At 39.7% G+C, this 19,300-nt stretch overlaps 1 protein-coding gene and 1 pseudogene across 1 annotated transcript; both read left to right on the forward strand.

Annotated features, from left to right (window-relative positions):
- The first annotated feature begins 312 nt into the window (after positions 1-312).
- LOC108393059 (olfactory receptor 2L13-like) lies at positions 313-1,320 on the forward strand (annotated as a pseudogene).
- Positions 1,321-8,213: 6,893 nt separating this feature from the next.
- On the forward strand, positions 8,214-9,170 carry LOC108394086 (olfactory receptor 6J1-like). The gene has a single exon (XM_017655410.3). The coding sequence runs from the start codon at positions 8,214-8,216 to the stop codon at positions 9,168-9,170; it is 957 nt and encodes a 318-aa protein (XP_017510899.2).
- The last annotated feature ends 10,130 nt before the right edge of the window (positions 9,171-19,300 follow it).

A 19,300-nucleotide genomic window follows, 5' to 3' on the forward strand; every position in this document is an offset into this window, starting at 1 on the left:
CAGGGAAAGGTATGGACATAAGAAGCTAGGAAAATATTCAAGAAAGGAAAATTTATTCATTTTAACCTCTTCTTGATTTGTATTCTTAATCATGAATACATAATACTAGTTCTGCTGCTCTACTTAAACAATTACATTTGAAGAGGGTGAGTACAAACATGTAAGCCGCATCTCAGGAGTGGCCTCCTGGACATCCCCACTTCTCCAGTGAGCAGCTTCGCTAGTGTTTGATTCTGTTTCAATCTACTGCACAGAAACTAAACTATGGAAGAGGATATCATTCTTCCACGGAAGGTAAAGCAGCAATATTTCATGGAGAGTTAGAACCTAACTGCAGAGGATTTCATGTTGTTGCGGTTGCTTCCCCAACATCCAGCGGGCCCGCTTCTCTTATTCCCACCGTCCTTGTATTTTTTCCCGCCTCTGTGTGCAACGCGGCAACGATGCACCTCCCAGGTATGGACTCCAGGCTCCACACCCCCATGTACTCCCCCTCAGCCAGCTCTCCCTCCCGGACAGCATGGACATCTCCACCTCCGTCCCCAAGATGGGGTTCCACTTCCTCTCAGGCTGGAAGGGCACCTCCCTCCTGGGGTGCGGGCTGCGGAGCTGGTTCTTCCTGCCCATGGCATGTTCGGAAGGCTTGCTCCTGGCTTCCATGCCCTGCGACCGTTACCTGGCCATCTGACACCCCCTCCACTATCCCATCTGCAGGAGTAAAAGGATGTGTGTGAGGACGGTCACAGGATCTTGGGTCTTGGGGTCCATCAGCTCCCCGGCACACACTCTCCGTGCCCTCCGTATCCCTTACTGCCGCTCCAGGGCCATCGATCCCTTCCTCTGCGATGTCCCATCATGCTGCCTCTGGCCTGCATGGACACCGGGGTCTATGAGTACACGGGTTTGTGAGCACAAGCCTCTCTCTGCTCCTTCCTTCCTTGGCATCACTGCTTCCTATGGCCGGATCCTCTTTGCTGTCCACCATAGGCGCTCAAAAGAGGGACAGAAAAAGGCCTTTACTACCTGTTCCACACATTTAACCGTGGTGACCTTTTACTGTGCACCTTTTGTCTACATGGATCTTCGGCCCAGGAACCTCCTCTCACCAGCAGAAGATGAGGTCCTGGCTGTTTCTGCACCATCCTCACGCCCATGTTCAGTCCAATCATCTGCAGCCTGAGGAGTGAGGAGGTCCTGGGGGCTGCGACAAGGGTGCTCAGGATATTCTCTGCGGGGAACAGTAAGCACGGCTGCCCTTGGTCGCTTTTCTCTCCCCTTTCCATGCCGGCGACAGCACCCCGGGACAGCTGTCTGGCATAAATGGCATGGGAGCCATGTGCATTCAATATTTTCTAGCAGTCAATTTTTAAAATGAAGTTGATTTAATAATATACTTATTTAATCAAATACAGTATTATAATCAATTTTGATATTAATGATATATGATTATGATACTTTATAGGCAATGTATTTATGACATGGATGCACATATTTTTATTAATATAATATTTATACTCCTGACATTATTACTATAAATAGTCAATATAAAATTATTATGAGATTTTACTTTTCTAATTCTTCATAGTCTTTCATGTATTGTATGCTTACAGCACATTGCAATTTTGACCAAATACATCTCAACTGCCCAGTAGCCACAGGGGGCCAGTGGCTACTGTGTGGGACAGCACAGCTTTAGACATCCAATACAATTAGTTGCAGCCTTGTCATATATGGTATTTATTATGTTCAGGTATGTTTCTTATATATCCATTTTGTTGAGCGTATCATGAATGGATTTGGAATTTTGTCAAGTGCTTTTTTACCATCTATTGAAATGATTATATGGCTTTCATCCTGCCTTTTGTTAATGTGGTGTATCCCATTGGTTTATTCATATTGTACTATCCTTGAATCCTGAATTAATACCACTTGATCATGATGGATGATCTTTTTGATGTCTATTTGAATTGGGTGTGCACATGTTCTGTTGAGGATTTTTGCATCTATGTTTATCCGTGATGTTTTTCTATTATTTTATCTTTTTTGTATTTTTTATTCTGTTTGGGTATTAGACTGATTCTGACACTCATGAGAGAAATTAAAGAGGGTACAAATAAATGGAAATCTATCCCATGCTCACGATTTGATGTATCTAAATGTCATCGCCATGTTCACAGTCATCTAGGTTTTCCACTGTTCTTCTTCTGTTTTTATTGCTTTCATTTTCTATTTATGGAAAAGTTTATGATTCATTTTAAGTTAATTTCTTGAGGGGTGTAAAGTCTGTGTGCAGATTCTTTATTTCCCCTTGTGATTCAGTTATAGCACTGCTTGTTGAAAGGATTATCTTTGTTCTATTGTACTGCTTCTGTTCCTCTGTCAGAGACCAGTTGACTATATTTATATGAGCCTATTTCTGGGCTCTCTATTTTCTTCCATTGATCTACCTGTTTATTCTTTCACCAGTCACACAGGATGTTGATTAAGGTAGCTTTATAGTAGGTCTTGAAATCAAATACCATTAGTCTGCCAACTTTGTTCCTTTGACCATTTCTTAACCATGTACTCTCATTGTTTTAGTTGAGTTGTAGCACTTCTTGATATATTCTGGATATTGTCTCCTTTTCAGTTATATGTTTTTCAAATATTTTATGCCATTTCATAGTTTGCCTTTTCACTATAGATGTTTTCTTTAATGTGAAGAATTTCTGTTAGATGATATTATCTCACTTGTCCCTTTCTGCTTTTGTTCCCTTTTCTTTTGGTGTCATAACCAAGAAATCCTTGATAAATCCAATGTCATGAAACTTTTCCACTACATTTTCTCTAGGAGCTTTGTAGTTTTGGTGTTAAGTTTAAATCTTTAGTCCATTTTGAGTTAATTTTTGTATTATGTTTTAAGAAAGGGCTCTAATTCCTTTTGTTTGTTACTATCTCCAGTTTCAACAACACCATTCATTGAAAAGACAATCATTTTCCCGTTGAGTGGTCTTGGCACCTTGCTTAAAGATCCCATGAGTATGTACATGAGGTTTTATTTTCAGGCTCTTTATTCCATTCCATAGGTCTACATGCCAGACTCTGTAGCAGTTAGCACACTGTTTTGATTCTTTAGCTCTGTAATATTTTGAAATCAGAAAGTGTGAGTCCTTTTATTCCCTTGTCTTTCAAATTTTGGTAACAGCAGTTTTCCCTTTGTGTTTCCCTCACTTAGAGACCCAGAAAAGTGTTTTCTTTTTTATTTTATTTGTAATTGTCTGTATGTTCAGCTTTTTAAATTGTTGATAAGATGGAGTAGCAACTCACAAACTCCTTGTATGCAGAACCAAACACTGGAAATCTCTGGGGTTTTTTAAAATTTGGGTTCACTCAAGAAAATTTCCAAGATTAACAGACACAGAAAAACAAACTTGAAAATCTACAAAGAGGAAGACAAATATTTAACCCATTTTTTCCCATTTTTCATGATATACATTCAAAGCAAACTAAAAGTAGAGGTGTATTTTTAAATTTGATGTAGTAAGTACCCCACACATGCCTAAGAAGCCTTCAGCAAACTCCACACTTGACTGTGAATCTTTAAAAGACTTTCTTTGACATTTGATATTAGGATAAATAACACTACCCATCATCTCTTTAGTGTCATATTTAGGATTGCTTTAGGTATTTTACTTTCTTTAGGATTTGTGATATTGTGAATTATATTAAGAAATATATTATTGGCTTCATCCTAATTCCTAAAACAGAACTTCTAAAACCCTTGTAATTTCCTAAATGATAAGACTGATCAGTGAAAAAGAACATCTTTTGCTTTTCATAACAAACCACTTTCTTGCACAACTGGATTTATGTTAATAAGATGGTTTTAGGAAAACTTGGATGAACAAGGTAAGAGTTGGTAGGGGAACAAAAATGTGACTAGAGGGTTGGAACTTTGAGTCCCTCATCCAGGCCTCCCTAGAGGGGAAAGGGACTGGTGGCTGAATTAATCACAGATGGCCACAGATTTAGTCAGTCATGCCTATGTATTGAAGGCTCCACACAATTGCCTAGTGTATGTGACTTGGAGAGTTTCCATGTTGGTAAACAAGAGCATAGCTGTGTTCTGAGAGAGTGGCATTTTCCAGACTCCACAGGGACAGAAGCTACTGTGCTGGGCTCCCTTTCAGCCCTCGTGCTACGTATCTCCTCACCTGCTGTGGCTTTGTATCCTTCAAAACATCCTTCACAATAAATCAGTAAGAGGGCATAAAGCATTTTCCTGAGTTCTGTGAGCCATTCTAGCAAATTTTCACAATGGACAAGTGTTGTGCTTACCCCAATTTCTAGCGAAGTCAGACAGAAGTGAGTGACCTGAGCAGGTTCACTCTTTATGATTACTGTCTCACTTGGGGTGGGGCAGACATGTGGGGTTGGGTCTTCAACCTGTGCCTGCGCCTAACTTCCGACAGATGGCATCAGAATGGAGTTGCTAATCAGTGTACACACCTTCAGTTGCCATGTATGTATGCACAAATTCTCATCCTTCTACTCTGACATAAATTCCAAATTTATGTATTCTCCTGCATAAACTGAATACAAACTTTGCTGCATCCTAGACACCAAAAAGCTCAACATCTGCAGAATAGATCTAGATTTCTTTCCCTAACATTTTTATTTTCTGAAGTTAACCATTTATTTATACACTCAAAATATAGTTATTGGGTTGATATCACCAGTCAGAAAATGGTCTTAATATTTGAGATACTACACGAGGAACACAAATATGGCCCCTAATCTCTTGGAATAATTTGATTAGCTGAAAAGTATAATACAATAAATTGAGAGTGTTATAAGCATTATAAAACAAGGGAAATGCAATAGCTTATAAAGAGGGTGGCTCACCATAGCTGAGAAGGTTCAGAAGAAAAATGATTAAACTCAAATTATGGAAATACATAGGTTTTGAATCAGATAGAGGAGCATGGTATTGTAAGCATATTCCAGAAAGAGAGAATTTTAGTTGGTCAACCATAATTTTCAAAAGACAATTTGCGCTATATTAATAAATAAACTCCACTAAAGTTGCATTATGGACAATAAGGGAAACGAGACAGAAAATGTGTCAGGAAACACGGAAAAAAGGAGAAGAGACTCAGGAAAAATATGAGGGATACCAAGACTTGGTAATTCAGCCTAAAAGCAAAGGAGGAAAAGAAAAAAACAAACAAATAAACAAAAACATTATGTGAGAAGAATTAGTATTGAATGTGCAGTGCAAAAATAAGATGTATTCTAAGTTTTCATCTGCACATGTATAAGTCTGCCTGAATGATGATATCTCTTGCTGACTGGATTATTCACATGCATACATATATACACATACCAATTTCTGACATAATTAGTAATTTGCCACTGATTTATAGACCAGAATTTTTTCTCTGAAATTTTCTCTTGATAGCTAATCTCAATTGTATTTATATATCCAAAATATATTTTTATTTACTACATAAAAATATACAGTTTATTTTCTTGTGTGTCATTTTTATTCTTGACTAATTTATATGCCTCTGATGGCATGGATTACTATGTATGTCACACTGAATTAAAATATGTACCAAACTTTCAGTACATGTTAGTAATTTTTTTAAATAATGCTTTGTATTAGATAAATTCATATTTTATAGTTTTCTGACATTTCACTATTTTTATTTATTATGTGAAATAGTTATGTCATATCAGTTCTATAATCAATCATCAGTTTGGTATCAATAATACAAACTCTCATACACAGTTTTCATAAAGGTGAAAAGATACCTGTCTAATTTTTAGAAGACTGGCTAGAGAATAGTATTCAATAAATGTAGATGTATTTGATAAATGTAAACAGTCATTACCCAATGCCTGTACACAACATGACGCTGCAGTTGCAGGACTGACTCCTGACCGAAGCATCTCTAATGGTTTTGTCAGATTTCTTTTTTAGGCTCAGTGTGTTTTTGATAGAACTTGTGTTACAAGTTTTGACTTTTCTAATTTGGGACATTTTTACTTTTCTTTTAATTAGCATTACTCTTATAAATTGTCCTCTTGAGGATATTGTTTCACTTGAAGCCCTGCCCTGGGGAAGCAGCAATAATAAGCTCAGGCTTCCCTCCTGTTTCCAGGGCCCAATCATCTGCAGATGTGACCACCTGTACTTCATAGTTTTGAAACATTCATTCCCACAAAGTGCTTATAAACTCTCCTGTTGTCATGGTTATATTCACTCCATGTTTTTTTAACATTCTGGGACTGTCGGGAGGAGAAAGTCAGCTATGGGCATGAACCCAAACAGATGATATCCACATCACACAGTTATAAAGGAGAAAAACTGCAACCATGTACTTGAGCGACCACAAAAATACTGAGATGCGTCTCTGCAGGTAGGCAGGGAACCTGGCATGCTATTCTTTTTCAATGAATGTTCTTTGCTCACTTTCCTTTCCATTTTCCCCAGTGCCGTGATTTTTTCCCCTCTTCTGTCTCCTCTTCTATTCACACACTGACATCCTGATGCAAAATTTGGGGATTGAAGGGCTCTTTATGGTCTCAACTTGAGTGTGTAGCCTACCTGGCACTGCTGTGCCCCCAAGACACCCACTGACTGCGCATATTCAAACCACCCATTTACAGTCCCCCAGAAAGGCCATTTCAAGTAATACACTGTGATCCATAATTAGTTTTCCCCCACCCAATCCATTAGCAATTCCTTTCTACGATTATAGGAAAGTAAACTGAGGGCAGTCCTTCATCCCATGTCACTAGGTAGAGAAATTCAGTTCCTATGAACTAAACACTACGCTGTTACTGTGGGCATTGTAAAGAATCATGGTGCAAGCTCCAACTTCAATCCAAATTATATCTCTTACTCATCATAAAATGAATAAATGCCTAAGTCAGAAAGGTATCTGTCCTTACTTGCTTCCTCATTATACAGTAAATATGTAAGAATAAAAGTGGGAAAAAAACTAACAAATATTTTGGGTCAGAAAATATAGCAAAATCTAATTAGAAAACACAGACCTTGTTTCCAACACTGACTGTCTGTGACAGACGGTTCAGCCAGCCTCTACCATGTTTCCATCACACCTACTGAAAAGCAGCAATAAAATTCACCCTTATCTAAAAGTATCCCTTCTAACATCTGTCAGCATCAAACTTGCATGTGTCTTATAAATTTTATGTGTCTTTTAATATGGGAACTGAAATCACTCCCAGATGCAAACCTTTATTTTTGCCTTCAGTTTTTTTGCCTTCACTTCGTAGTACAATATAGATTCTCCAGCTGTCAGCATAGCCAGTAAGTAAAAGTTTCCTCTCCTACAATATTCCTGTTTTCTTGGTACTTTCAGCCCTTGATTTCTAATATGAACTAAAAAATTGGGCTTTTTTCTGCTTTCTCTTAGTAATATGCAGAATTCAGAAGTTCAATATGTCTACTCTTCTTGCCAAGAATTTGCTGTATCTGTCTGAATTCCAACAGGAATTAATCAATAACAATCAACATCATCAGCTTGATCCTTTCCCTTATTCTTCTAAGACCTGTGAGCATCTTATTCACTATGAGATGTGATTCTGTCTGGAAATTACATGACACTGGCTACTTCAGTCAGGGGCCAATTTAACCACAGAGAGGTTGGAACCTGTAAATCTGGGGTCATGAGCCTATTACATGGCCGTGTCTAGTTGATTTTTTCCAAAATACCTTTGTTTCTCAATAATAATAAAATGGTCTTAGGCAAAGCATTCTTGTGCAGACATGTTAATGTAGAAAAAGACTTATTGCAACTCTGTCTGCCAGCACTCTGAATGAATACCTTCCATCTGAATGGATGCTGGACACTGTGGTGCATCTATCCCCAAGAGCATTGTGCATCTGTTCACAATGCTGGTGAATGGATGAATTCACTATTAGATGCCCTACATGGGGGAAGCTCACAGGTCTTTTCAAAGGACAGTTGTCATAACCTTAGAAATGATTCAGTATTGAGTGAACCTCGCACCTGAATTCTTACAAATTACACATTTCATCTCAGGACCTGTTTATACACAACAAAAATAATAATTTGTTATCATTATTATCCCTGCCATAAAAGGCACTTATATGCTACACATAGGGTACTTCCAAGGCTAAGATACAAAGATCAACCCTAAAAATCTTTTTTATTATGCCAGGTGGAAGTGGGGACATTATGGATCACAGAAACAAGTCCAAAGTCACTGAGTTTATTCTTCTCGGGTTTCAGAATGAAAAAGACATAGAAATTCTTCTTTACTCTGCATTCCTGCTCATGTACATGACATCTTTGATTGGCAACACCATGATCGTCCTGTTGGTGTGTGGGGACTACCGTTTGCATTCCCCCATGTATTTCTTTATCGCTAATCTTTCTTTCCTGGAAGTCGCCATCACATCCACTGTGGTGCCAAAGATGCTGGCCAACACGTTTTCCCTCACCAGAGCAATATCCTTTGCAGGATGTCTCACTCAGTCTTTCTTCTACTTCCTCCTGGGATCCACAGAATTTTTCATCCTAGCCGTCATGTCCTTCGATCGATACGTCGCCATCTGTAACCCCCTGAGGTATGCGATGATCATGAACAAGCAGACATGCATATTGCTGCTTCTGGGATCCTATGTGGGTGCGTTTCTGTCAATCTTGGCATCATCCATCTTAACTGCCCCTCTGCCCTTTTGTGGGCCAAATGTAATCAACCACTTCTTCTGTGACAGCGCCCCTGTGCTAAAGCTGGTCTGTGCAGATATCTCCCTGGCTGAGCTGGCAGACTTTATCTCCTCTGTTCTGTTGCTCCTGGGATCCTTGCTCCTGACAGGAGTATCTTACACGTACATTGTCATTACCATCCTTAGAATCCCCTCTGCCCAAGGACGCCAGAAAGCTTTCTCCACCTGTGTTTCACACATCACCGTGGTTACACTTTATTATGGAAGCTCCATCTCCATCTATGTCCGCCCAAAGAAGGTCCACGTGATGGGTGTTAACAAGTTTGCCACAGTGCTGAACACCATTGTAACACCGATGCTGAACCCTTTCATCTACAGTCTCCGAAATGAGAAAGTCAAAGTATCCCTGAGAGATGCCTTCAGTAAATATGCAGGAATGATAACAAATTTAAGATCTTTATGATCTTGGGAATAGTTATTACAACAAAGATGTCTGGTGATAAAAAGATTTAAATCTGTAACTACGTAAAAGTTTATATTCCTGCATAAGCAAGAAATTTAGGAGAACATATTCTACTTCCTAATCCTTGTCTCGCTTCACTTAACAGTGATTCACAAAGATTTAAAAATATGAAAATGCCCTCACAATACATACAGACATCCTAACAGGTAGACAGATAAAATACATATGTGATTATACTGTTCTCATTTTCCCATGCCTCCAGGGTTTTAAAAATCAGATTCTTGTACAATCTAGTGATTTGAACTCTAACAAAGCCAGTATTGGGTGTCTCTGATTTAGGTAGATTCTTAACTTTATACCAAAACTCACATTTTGTGCTCTTTTTAAAAATATTTGGGGTTTTTTTTGCCTTTTATCCATGTGGATTCCCTTTAGAATGAAATTTTATTGAACATGCTCTGACTCCAACTTTTAAATATTATGTATAAATTGTTGATCCCATTTGTTTATTCACGACTAAGTTTATTGCCACATTATTTGCAATAGCCAAGATACAGAAGCAACCAGTTTCCATCAACAGATGAAAGGACAAAGGTGATACTGTACATATACACAATGGAATATTATTCAGCCATAGAAAAGAAAGAAATCTTGCCATTTGTGACATCATGGATGCACCTAGAGGGTGTTATGCTCAGTGAAATAAGTCAGAAAGACAAATATGATATGATTTCACTTATTTGTGGACTCTAAAAACAAAACAAAATGAACAACACAGAAGAAGACTCATAGACACTGAGAAGTGACTGGTGGTCACCATAGCGGAGGGGCTGGGGTGGGTTAGTGGGGATGGTGAGGGGCATGAAGGGGCACAAAAATTCTCAATTATAATTTAAATTGGTCACAGGATGGTATTACAGCATGGAGAATGTAGCCAATGATTCTGTACATCTTCCTATGCTGACAATACCTTTACTAGTGGGAAGAGCACTTAATAATATGGGTAACTGCATATTACTGCATAAATAATATTGCGTGCTGGGAACCAATATTAGTGTATATCAACTACACTTCAGTAAACTTAAAAGAGACCAAGGAGACATCACAACCAAAAGCAAAACTAAAAATGAAAACAAATCAGCTCATTTGTTCTTCTGCTATTGAGTTATGAGAGTTCCTTACATATTGCTTTGTAATATGTTACAAGAGTTCCTTACATGTATGCTTTGCAAATATTTTCTTACATTCCATAGATGTCTTTTCACACTGTTTATTGTTTCTATTGTGTGAAAGAGCTTTAGTTTGATTCCATCCCACTTGTCAATTTTTGTTCTTGTTGCCTGTGACTTTGGTGTCATATCCAAATATTGTTGCCCAGACCAATGTCAAGAAAGTTACAGAAAACAATCTGGAGGTTTCTCAAAAAATTAAAAATATAAATACCTTATGATCTGGCAATTTCACTTTTGGGTACACATCCAAAGAAAATAAAACCAGAATCTCAAAAAGATATTTGAACTCATGTTCATTGTTGCATTATTTACAATAACCAAGATATATAAACAGCCTAAATGTCCATCAATGGATAAATTAATTAAATAGTGATCTTATAGACATATATATATATATATATATATATCAGCATGTATGTATGTATGTATATCAGCCTTTAAACAAGAAGGAAGTCTTGACATTTATAACAAACATGGATGCACCTGGAGACTATTCTTCTAACTGAAATAATCCAGACACAGAAAGACAAATATTGTACCATCTCATTTTCACATTTTTATGTGGATTCCAAAATAGTCAAATTCATAGAAGCAGAGAATAGAATATTGTTTGCCAGGGTCTGGGAGGGAAAGGAAAATGGGAAAATGTTGATTATGGGGTACAAAGCTTCTCTGACAAAGGTGAATAGTGGATATGTAATGTACAGCATGGTGATTCCAGTTAATAGTAATGAATTATATACTCAAATTTGCTGAGGGTTGATCTTGAGGGTTGTTAGCACCACAAAAAAAAAGAAGGAAAACAAAAGATAACTATATGAGGTGATAAATATGTTAATTAGTTTCATTTTCATGATTATTGCACTACATAAGTATATCAAAACAGAGTTACATAGCTTAACTACATACCATTTTTGTCAATTATACTTCAATAAAGCTAGGCAAAAATAAAACTAACAATAATAAGAAAGGAGGAACAAAAATTGCCATTCACGTATAATATACCCATTGATATAGACTTCTCTTATACGTAGAATCTAAAAGTGCTGAGTTCATAGGAACAGAGATTGGAAGGCTGGTTGCCAGGGGTTGACAGTGGGGAAAAATGAGGTGATGTTGGCCGTGTGATACACACTTCCACCCATAAGGTGTGTAAGTTCTGGGGACCTAATGTACAGCATGGTGACTATAATGAACAATACTGTATTATATACTGGAAAATTGTTAAATGTTATCACTACAAATATGTTAATTATTTGAGGGGATACAGGTGTTAACCAACCTTATTGTTTCAATCATTTCATAATATATATTTATCAAATTATCATATTGTACACCTTAAACGTACATATGTTGTTATCAGTAATGTCCCATTAAAGCTGGGAAAAATGTTGGAGCAGCACAGAGGGAAAAATCACAGAGAAAGACCTGTGCCAGCAACCTTAATGAGGAAAATGTTACCCTTACCTCACTTCAAGCACACAAGTTAATTTAACATGGACCATACACCTGATCATAAACCTGAATGAAAGATAATAGAGGAAAACATAGGCCAAGAGCCCTTAGAGATGAAACAATCATTAAAAAACCTGGACTTCCTCAAAAAGTATTCTGCCATTGGCATATTAATACATGAACATGTTCAGCTTCATCAATTATGAAATGTAAATTTAAACCATAAAGATATACAACTTGGAATACTTTCAAATGGTTTTTAGAAGTAAAGGCGCACAACCCTGAACACTGGTAAGCTTTGACAGAACAGGAACTTTCATCACTAGTGGCAGTAAATATTATAAAAGCTTTGAAAATACTCTGTCAGCTTCTTACAAAATTTAGCATACACCCGTCCTATGAACCAGTGATTACACGTCTAGACATTCAGCAATTTTCGTGGACAGTTTTGTCCATGAAGATTTACTCGTTTCATTTTCCATAATAATCCCAACTCTGAACCAATCAAAATCGTAATGAGGAACCGTGACAGGGTGCCCGGGGAGGCGGCCTGAAGGCAGCCCGAGTCCCAGGGAGCGCAGGGCACCGCGCATAGGGTGCATGGGGGCAGTGCCGCCGACAGAGCGCCACTAGCCGGGGTGCTCGCCCCTGCCCAGGGCTGGACGCCGCCCCAGGGCCTCCACCAGCTGCCCAGCTCCCAGGGCCACAGGCACAGGCAGGGTGAGAGGCAGCTCCAAACCGCAAGGCAGGGAGGCCACACAGCGGCCGGATGCTCAGAGCCAAGACCACCTGCCGCCGCTCCCTGCACAACCCACGCAACCTCGGGCACAGTCCAGATCCGTGAGTCCCTGCTGACCAGGGACCCCGCACCCCCACTCCCTGGCCAAAGGGCCCAGAGTGCACGCTGCCATTCAGCCTGAGGCCGGTCCAGGGTCAGGATACAGGTCACAGGGCCTGCTTCACTTTCCCCATCTGGGTCCAAAGAAGATGCTTTGGAGCTCCTGGGACCTGGAGGCCTGTCCTAGCTGGGAGTCGGGCTTCAGCCAGAACCGGTATCCCCCAAGGCAGGGCCGGCTCCGCTCAAGGGGCCCCGGGCCGCCCCTCCCTGCACCAGCTAGGCAGTAGGGGACCCCAGGTGTGCTGGGGCTCTGGGCTGCCGCCCAGCCCTTGTGCCTCCCGGAGCAGGTGGCTGGCCTCCGCCTCACTGCAAGGGCTCCGGCCTCCGACCCAAGGACATCATCTTGGCCAGAGCCCCGGGGGCCAGCAGACACAGCCAGGCTGGGCCAGGGACTCCGACTCGCCTTGTGGGACTCAGGGAAACCACAGGCTTGGCCCCAACATGGCCCGGCCCTGGCTTTTTCTTTTTATGCTGGACTTTATTTTTTAAATGAACTGCAGAGAATGGAGAAAAAATTCGGCTATTTACAGAAAAGAAGATCTGCATACACACCCAGAAATACACATTTGATGACAGAAGAGACGTGCTTGCTGGCCTCTCAGAAGCATTTTTCAAAGAGCTTTGTTTTATCATCTTGGTTTTTAAGAAAGCCCTTAACTGTTTCAAATAGTTCTTTAAATGTCCCCTATCAGCAATTTCATACTCCACAGAAGTACATCGTCATAATACAGAGTGTTACTGGGAGAGAGGGGAGTGGCTTTTGCAAAGAAGTTCAGGTCCTCAGTGCATGAGTGAGCCAGCTGGTTCATGCATCTCCATGGTAACAGCTTTCTGCTCTTCATCAACTTGTTTGTGACAGCTTAATATTTCCATTTCCAAGGTCTCTATTTGGGCAGAAACTTTCACTCCATGTTTTGCTCAGGAAGTTACCACAGCATCCCCAACATAAATGAGATCTGGGCAAACACATGAACACTCACTAGAAGGCGTCTTTACCACACAAACTGGACAAGCTTTTGGACTGGACCTGATGAAAAGATGTGGTGGAATGAGTCTTCCCAGCCCAGATATGGGCCTTGTAAATTAGAAGACTGAGCTCCAGTGGCCCGGTTCCGGCTGCAGGAGATACCCCAGCAAGGAAAGCCTCAGCAGGAAGCCAACTGTGTTTGTATGAAGATCAGAAAATTGCTATTATTTTCTACCACTCTTTTGGTGTACTTTGTTACAATCAATGTGTAATTTGAGCCAGGGCTATTCACTTAATAACTTACCCCTTATATTCTGTAGGGTATGTAGTGAGATCTCTTGTTTTTATTCTTAATACTGGTAATTTGTGATTTCACTCTTTCTCTTGTGCATTTTCTCTAGGGTCTTTTATATTATAATAATATTTTCTAAGAACCAACATTTATTTGTCTTTAGTTCCTCTCTAATGAGTGTTTTCTGTTTCATTTTGAATTCTGTCTTTGTCTTTATCACTGTTTTCTGTTATCTACTTTTGGTTTGGTGTGCTCTTTCTTTCTGGTTTTGTTATGTGGAAATTTGCATAATTTATTTTCAACCTGTTTCCCTGATTAAGGCATTTACAGCTATGATTTCACTACTAGGTCCTATGGAAACATACAACAACTTTCACAATGTGCTTTGATTATCAATAATAAAAGATGTTCAAGATATTTTTTAATTTGTTCTTGATTTTTTTCTTAGATGCAAGGTTTATTTAGAGGGTTTATGTAATTCAGAATTGTTTGGGGATTTTTATGAACACTATTTTTCACAGGAATGTAAGTTAATTACATACTTAGAGGAGATGCCAGAAAATACTTCATATGATTTCTTTCTTTGAACTGTATTGGGAATGGTCTCTCTTGATGACATTGCCAAGTACACTTCTGATGAATGTGAAGGAGTTCAGAGCTTGTCACCCCAAAATATGCAACTTGGGCAAGTTGATTATTTTAAATTAAAAGTACTTGAGAAACAGCAGTTGCAAGAGGGGCATTCTGACCTCCTTTTTGTTTCTGCTATCACTAACCAGCAGTTTAGACATACACTAAACTTTCTAGAATTTATACAATAAATGTTAATTCTAAAACAGAATTTCTAATATTAACTGCTTCCATATATTTACTTCCTGGCTTGTGAAAACATGTTCTCCTCTTTGTCATTGACGAATCCATATCCTTAGTTTGCTCCTTTGATTTATTTGCTCTCCAATTGTCAATCTATGGTTTAGTTACTTCGTCCCAGTCATCAATGTTGGTATTCAATTTTCCTAAGTGACTCTGACACTGAAGTATAAAATACTTGTACTTAAGGAAACCATGACATATAGAAAACAAATCGATATACAGAAATATCTGTAAGCACTTTATTTAGAAGCTTTTAATCTAAGGACCAATATAATAAGTAAAACTGAACTGAAATGAATAATAAAACAGAATGTCAAAAGTAGAATAGAGTCCAAGCCCATATTAAAACATCTGAAATTCCATTCCAACATGGAATTCCTGTGTTAAGTGTGTGTGTGTGTGTGTGTGTGCATGTTGGGTAGAAGATGTTCTGAAGAGGTGGAACAGTGTCCTGGATATTTTCCTCTCTATAATCCAAATATGTGAAATTAAATATATATATAATACATTTTCTCAACCAAGTGACACGTGAAATTGAGCTTTACTCTAAACTATACTATTACTTCAGTTACTGTTACCTACCACCACCTATTTACAAGTACAAATGGAAAGTTTAATTATTGTAACACAACCTTCAAATCTGTCATGTTCATGAAATCAGTAAACTTTGACATTAAAATTAAAGATACTTTTATAGCTTACATTTTCTATTAATTAACAAGCATCATGGGACTTTCTGGATCATTGGTAAAGTTGTGTGTCACCAGGATTAAGATGATTCTCAAAGACCTTATCACTTGGACCTGATCTCCTTGGGGAAGGTTGGGCCCTTGGCCAAGGTGTCCTACAGAGCATCTTTCATGCATTCATGCAGGCTGAGGATAAAGGACTTCAGCACTGGGGTGACGCTGGAGAGAAGAAAGAGGATCTTGCTGAGATGCAGGCTGCTCTTCTGGGAACAGCAGCTATAGACAGAGAAGGAGACCCCGCAGCCTGAGGGGACCGTGGTGAAGGGAGAGGAGCAGGTAGCCCAGGCTTCGTGCTGACCTTGACCTGGGTGTTATCCTTAGAATGGTGGAGATGGTATAGACACGGAACCACGATGAGGAAGAGGGAGCTGAGCAGTGGGAAGATGGGCTGAGGAAGTGCACCAGGTCAGGGACATGGATGCGGGCGCAGCCCCATGGAGGCGGTGACGCTGTCACAGCAACGTGACCAGTCACTTTTCGCCATAGGTAGGCAGCCCTGCCTTCAGGACAGTGGGCAGGCGGATAAGGACAGAGCCACCCCACTGGGAGAGGACGATGCGAAGGCATGAGCTGGTCAGAGTGACAGGGCCCTGCAGGGGGTTGCAAAGAGCCACCGAGGGGAGACCGCCCACGTCAGCAAAAGGGTGAACCCAGTCCTTCTCACATGATGGATTTTGGGGTGATGAATCTTTAGGAGAAGAGACACATGACCACACAAGAATCTGTCAGAATGTGGCTGGAATCATTGAGGTGTAAGTTCACCGTTAGTTCTGTTTGCCCCAGATAGGAACAAATAATTACTTGCATCAGGGAACCACATGTCAGTTGGTGATGACATGGGTGACGCCATCTCTACAATGCTCTCCCTGTGTGTGTGTGTGGATAGGGGGTTATTTAGGAGATGGTTTTAAGTAATCAGAAAGTGTTGGGGTTTTTTTTTTTTAAGTATTTTTAATGAACTAAATTCAAGTTTAAAAATACACTGAGTTGGACTCATTCTTTGAGACACAGACTAAAACCTTAAAGGTTAGAAGAGAAAGCTTAGACATGGGACAGAAAATAGATTTTGAAATACATTTCTCATATCCAGTTAGTAAAAAAAAAGAAACATGAATAGTATAGAAGATTAGGCGTCCAACAGAAAAGTTTTTTCACATGTCATTCAGTTTTCTTATCTTTGTAGTAAAACCCATGTTACTCAGTGGTTAAAAAGAATAAAGTTTAAAGGGATGTTAGTAATTTCTTTTTTCCATAATTTTCATGAAAATGGATTTTTTCCCTCTTTTTGCACAGCTGAATATCAATACTCTTTCTTTGCCACCATTAAATTATTGGTAAAGTGATAATATTTGACCAAAAAGCTGACATTTATATCATAATCAATGTGTCATTTTTATTCTGTGTCCTTAACGGACATATCAACCACATGATTATTAGATGATTATATTTTCAATAACAACCAGGAAAACTACATATCATTTAGTTCCATTGGTAAAACATGCCATTGCAGGGATTTATTCACAGTAGTAGGAATGGGCTTTACGGAAACTTCCAGAGTTTTCCTGGTCCATGCTATGACAGATTCACAGTCTCTTTTTAGGTTCCTATTCTATACTTAAAATTTGTGTTTTAAATTCTTCCATGCTCTGTACTTCTGTCTGTCAATCTCTTTTTCTTCTTTGGTTTACACTTTCCCTGGGAAATCTTATTCATTCCCAAGTTTTCATATATGATCAATATGGTGAATACTTTCATATTTCTCAGCCAGGTTACTCCCCTAAGCTCCAAACATCCAAATATCCATCTGGCATAAGTTCTTAAGGCTCCCTATATGTGGATCAATAATGTTTTCCTCCCAATATGCAGAGCCAGGTACCTACCATTTACAATCAGAAAGAAACGTTTGGAAAGATAAGTTTGTTAAATACAAGGCACAATCAATATACTTATTGGAAGTGAAGATTTATAAGGTAAGATATGTTATTTTTTGATATTCTGCCTGAAAGCCCAGACCAGTGACGCTCTCCTATCTCTATCACCCAGCTCCTGTCCTCTGATTCCAAGGCACCATGTTCCTTCTACCCAACATCTGAAACAGATGGTAAGGGTCTGATAGGGACTAACAGCAGTCCTCCACGTCCAGTCCCAGGAGGAAGAAGGAACTTGAGAACTGGAAGGGAAGGTAAAAAGAGCCAAGGGCCTGGGGCGAGAGGAAGTTACATGAGCTAAAGGGTCAGAGGTGACTTATCCCTGAAGCTCAGAGGAAGGTGGAAAAAACACCGCAGGTCTGAGAAGAGCCCGCTGACTAACCCCCCTGTGAGGGAACGAGCGAGTGCCTCCTCCCCTAACCTCTCCGTCTGAGGGGCTCTTCCTATGCGGGCGTCCATTTCCAGACCTGAAGCCAGGCCGGCCTCCTGTCCCATGCAGGCTATGCTTTGTTTGGGTCCAGTCACTCTTACTAGCTCTCAGTCTTTTCTCTAAAAATCAGTCTGATTTTCAAATAAAAAATGTATCACATCATTCCCAATTAATGCCATTGATAATCGATCATTTTTCTCAATGTAATATCCAAAACCCGCCAGGGCTTTTAATGCCCTGTGTGGACGAGCTCTTGCCTTTCTCTCCACTCTCACCTCCCTCCTCCATCCCCAGGGTTCCCATGATTCTCTCCTGCCATTCATACCATCTTCTCTGCCTGGGCCACTACTGCCGTCCTTATTCTCCTCATCCCTGAAGTACAGGTTAAAACCTTACAAGAGCAGAAGCTTTCTGTGTTGATTCAGACCTTATTGTTCTGTGTTCACGTACAAGTCTGCACTTTGTTTCACAGCAGTCACCACAAACAGGAGTAATCGAGTATCCCCGGGTGAGGGAATACATATTATTTTCCCCCTTCACAACAGAGGCTCCATTAAGGCGAAGTTTCCCTTGGTCATTTCTGTATCACTGTGTCCTTGGGGACCAGACTGCAGTAAGGGACTGGCATATACCAGAGAATCAAAAAAATATGTGGAATAAATGGATATAATAATGGTCAGGATTTGTAGAGGTTTTCTCAGTTTTGGCTGAATGGAGGAAAATACAAAAATGATTAAGCTTCTTAATGTATAGCCTTTTACTCCCAAGGCTTATAAACACATGTAATACTTTGGATTTTTCTTTGCCTTCCTTCCTGTTCTTTCTGGATTTCTCTTCTCCCTCTCTTTCCACCTGTCTCTCTACTTCCTCCTATCCCTCTTTTTCCCTTCCTCCCTTCCTTCCTTTCCTAGAATTTCATTAAACAAGAAACATGAAAAAGTCTAAGTTACTTTAGATAAGTCTTTAACACTTCAAAAATATGTCCTTCCTTCTGTTGCTAAAAAATAATTTCAGTCAACACACATTCATATGTCTTTTCTTTCTCCACTCATTCATTCCATAGATATTTAAGAAACACCAGGAGCACGAGGAATTGAGTCTGCAGGGCCAAGCTCAAGCAGTGCTTAAAGGATGTGTGACTTTCTGCACATAGGCTTTATGAGCTCCAGAGAAGTCGTACTGTAGAATCTGAAAATAATGTGCATGTCATCATCACACCCTGGGATCGCACAGTCAGATTCCCACCAGAGGGCAGAAGAAAGCTTCTAAGGACAACATTGCCCCAGAAGTCACTTGATGAAGGCGG

This window comes from Manis javanica, chromosome 14 (assembly GCF_040802235.1).
Source record: "Manis javanica isolate MJ-LG chromosome 14, MJ_LKY, whole genome shotgun sequence".
Classification (NCBI taxonomy): domain Eukaryota; kingdom Metazoa; phylum Chordata; class Mammalia; order Pholidota; family Manidae; genus Manis; species Manis javanica.

Coding starts and splice junctions, on each gene's coding strand:
- LOC108394086 (XM_017655410.3), top strand. CDS start 8,214: ATGGATCACAGAAACAAGTCCAAAGTCACTGAGTTTATTCTTCTCGGG.